This window comes from Gallinula chloropus (genome assembly GCF_964237585.1).
Source record: "Gallinula chloropus genome assembly, chromosome: 10".
Taxonomy (NCBI): domain Eukaryota; kingdom Metazoa; phylum Chordata; class Aves; order Gruiformes; family Rallidae; genus Gallinula; species Gallinula chloropus.
In genome coordinates this window covers 7,775,383-7,778,946 of record NC_140095.1, presented here as the reverse complement: position 1 = coordinate 7,778,946, position 3,564 = coordinate 7,775,383, and the positions used below count along the sequence as shown (strand labels likewise).

The following is a 3,564-nucleotide window of genomic DNA, read 5'->3' as shown; positions in this document are numbered from 1 at the left end:
AATAAATTAAATTATTAACACTTCTTACAAAAAGTGACATATTTCCCTTCCTAGTGGAACATCGACACGAATATACAAGCGGAGCGCGGGGCCCCGCGACGGCAGCGCCCGGCGGCCCCGCTCCGCGCCGGCCTCGGGGAAGCGCCACGGCAGCCCCGGCCCCGGCTTCGGTTCCGGCCCCGGCCCCGGCCAGCCCCGGGCACCGGCCCCGCGGGCGCCGCTCGACGCCTCCGCGCCCGCCCCGTCTGCGGCGAGCCGCGGCCCCGGGGGCGGGGGGAGCCGCTGGCCGAGCTCCGCGGGCGAGTCCGCTGCGTGCCCGGGATACCGGGCTCAGACGAGGGAGGTGACCGGGGGGATCTTGGCGCTCTCCTCCTCCCAGGGCTGCAGGTTCTGCAGCGCGAACAGCGACGAGTTGTGCAGGCACAGCGGGTCGGGCTGGATCGACTCGTTGAGCGACTTCTGGAAGGCGTCGTGCTGCAGCTGCAGCATCAGCCGGCTCGCCTGCTGCCGCTCGGCCTCCCGCTCCTCCGCCGTCTGCCGCCTGCCGGGGGACACGCTCAGCCCGCGCCCCGGGACGCCCCTGGATGCTCCGCCCGGGGCTCCGCGGGAAGCGGCAGCTCGACCGCGGGAATCGGGCCGGCTCGTCCCCGGCGGGCAGCGGGGCAAGCACGCCGCTTCCTACCGGGGCCGGGCACCGCCGGGCGGGCGGCAGCATCTCGGCCTTAACGAAGGGATCCCGGGCGGCGGGAATCGGCTGGACATCGCCACCCTCCCGTTTCCCAATAATTCCCGGGTTCTGAATGTACCCCCGTTTTCCCAACATTCCCCCGTTTTTTTGGGAATAATTCCCCGTTTTCCCAGCGTTCCCCTGTCGTTTGGTGGGGATTATTTTTTTTCCCGAATAATTCCCCGTTTTCCGAAGAATCCCTCGTTTTTACCATTATTTCCCCGTTTTCCGAATAAGGGACTATTAATTTTTTTCTAAATAAATAACGATAACGATAATAACGTGATAATAACAGAAATTCTCCCCTCCTCCTCCCCAACCGTTTCGCCGCTGGGAGCCGGCGAGGGGTGCGCGCCCGGTCGGAGCCGGGGCTTCCCGGGGGGGCGGCGGACGGGGAGCTCCGCCGGGACAGGCGGCGGGACGGGGCGGCCCCGGGGGCGCGGGACTCACCGCCACTTGGTGCGCCGGTTCTGGAACCAGGTCTTCACTTGGGCGTCCGTCATCTTGAGGGACTTGGCGAGGGCAGCGCGCTCGGCCGAGGCCAGGTACTTCTGCCGGTGGAAGCGCTTCTCCAGCTCGCAGATCTGCACCCGGGAGAAGGACGTCCGCGGCTTCTTGCGCTTCGGCGGGGTCCGGTTCTGGTAGGGATGCCCGATCCGCCGTGTCACCGTGAAGGGCGTCAGAGCCGCCGCCGCTGCCCGGGTGGGAAGCACAGGGGTCAGCCCCGCGCCCGCACGGTACCGGCCGCCTCCCCCTCCGCCGCCCACCCTACCCCCGGGGCCGCGGCTCTGCCCGACGGCCGCCCGCCATCCCCCGAAGGGACAGTGTGTCCCCAAGGTCCCGCTTCCATAGCTGGCCGAAGGGATGCGGAGGCGAGCGGGGCCCGGCCGCCCCCAGGAAGCCAAGGCCTCCAGCCCGGGGCCGGCCGCGCTATCCTCACCGGGAGGAGCGCGATTTTTCGGGTGGCCGCGGCCGCGGGGGAGGGAAACACCCAGTCGGCCGCCTTTGCTTTTGCTCTTATTCTCACCACCGCTGTTATTTCGTTTCCTAGTTTCTATTTGCCCTTCCGTTCGTTGCCGGGGTGGAAGCGAGGGGCTGGGGAGGGGGTTGTTGTTGGTAGTGGGTAACGGGGGAGCGGCGCGGCTCCGCCCTGGCGCCTTACCTGTGAACCTGTCCTTGACGAAGCGCCTGCTGCTCTCCATCCAGGGGAAGTTGAGGCTGCCCAGGCTGGGCACGGCGGGCATGGCCGGGATGGCGCTGGAGATGGGCGGCGGCACGGCCCCGGGGATGGGCCTGTGCGCCGGCACCCGGATCACGCCGGCCGGGGCCAGGCTGAGGTTCACACTGTAAGATCCAGAGTCCTCGAAGGGCGCCGCGATGGCCGGGAAAGGTGCCGGCAGGGCCGGGTAAGGCGCGCCTCCGCGGCCGCCGGGGCCGCCCAGGAAGGTCGCGCCGTCGGGGCCCCGGGGGGGCGGCGGGGGAGCGCTGTCCTGCTCGGGGCTGTTGAGGATCTGGTCGATGCCGAAGCTGATGGGCTCGTGCTGGTGCTGGCCCTGCGCGCCCGCCGGCGGATCCATCCTCCGCCTCCTCCTCCACCACCACCACCGCCGCCGCGCACCCCTCCGCGCCCGCTATAAAGGCGCCGCCGCTCCGCCGAGCTCCGCGGGCCCGGCCGGCCCCGGCGTGCGCCGCGCGGAAACTTTGCCGATCGCGCGCCGCCCCGGCAGCCGCCCCGTCATCTCCTCGGGGCCGCCGCGCGCCCCGCGCCGCGTGCGCCCCCGCCGCCGCCATTGGCCGCCGCCGCCCGGCCTCTGCTCTCCCATTGGCTCCCGCCGCTCGGCACCGGGAGCGGGGGGCCCGCCGCCGCCACCACCGCCGCTGCCGCCGCCGCGGTGACATCACTGGGGCGCACGAACAATGGGAGGGCGGGGCGGGGCGGCGGGGGACGCCGTCGGGGCCGGGGTGGCGGGACGGGACGGGACACTGTGAGGCGGGGGGGGGACACACGACACGACGGACACTGCGGCCCTCGACAGCGCCGGGAGACCCGGCCAACCCCCATCCCCAGCGGCACGGCCCGAGACGCCACCCGCATCCCCCGTCTCCCTCTCCCCCGACGGCCGCTCCGCGTTGCCCATCCGCACGGCGGGGCTCCTTGCCCGGCCCCGGGAGGGCGACAGGTCGTTCTGGAATGACGAGCCCGGTGCTCGAACGGGGAGGCCGGTGCTCGAACGGCGAGCCCAGGCGCCCGCCCCCGACGGCTGAGCGGGGGGACCCCGCCGCGGCCTGACGCTCCGCACGGCCGTCGGGGGCGGGCGCCCGGCGAGCCTCGCAAAGTCGGATTCCGTTTGGATTTCGTTCATTCCCAGGCGGCGGGAGCCCGGTGCGGCCGCCGAGCGAGTTTGCAGACGGTCCCTGACGTCCAAATTGGACTAAAGGCGTTAAAAATTAAATAACGTTCAGCCGCATTTACTTAGTTCCCCTCTTATAAAGGGAAATGAAAACAGGGAATAGAATTTCCCTGTTAATAGGATGTAATGGCATTTGATCAGCACCTGGCGGGGCGATCCCGGGATGCCGGAGCGGTGACAAGCAGGGACTTGATTCGTTTTCCAAACCGTACGATTCAATTACCGCTTCGCAGCGGCAGCGATCACGGAACCGACCCGCCGAGCACCGACCGGCGCTGCCGCACGGAGCTTCCCCCCCCCCCCGCCCCCGCACACCTACAATTCCCCCCGTTTCCCCCTCCCGCCGGCTCTTCCCGGCTTCTCGGGACCGGTGGGTGCCATTCCTGGAGCGGCGGGTCCGGCCGAGCTCTGGCCCCGACGGCCGCG

At 70.3% G+C, this 3,564-nt stretch overlaps 1 protein-coding gene across 1 annotated transcript; it reads right to left on the bottom strand.

Annotated features, from left to right (window-relative positions):
* Positions 1-330: 330 nt before the first annotated feature.
* TLX3 (T cell leukemia homeobox 3) lies at positions 331-2,304 on the bottom strand (the record flags this gene model as incomplete). The annotated part of the gene is made up of 3 exons (XM_084268872.1): positions 331-541; positions 1,178-1,421; positions 1,890-2,304. The coding sequence occupies 3 exons, from the start codon at positions 2,302-2,304 to the stop codon at positions 331-333; spliced, it is 870 nt and encodes a 289-aa protein (XP_084124998.1).
* Positions 2,305-3,564: the final 1,260 nt, after the last annotated feature.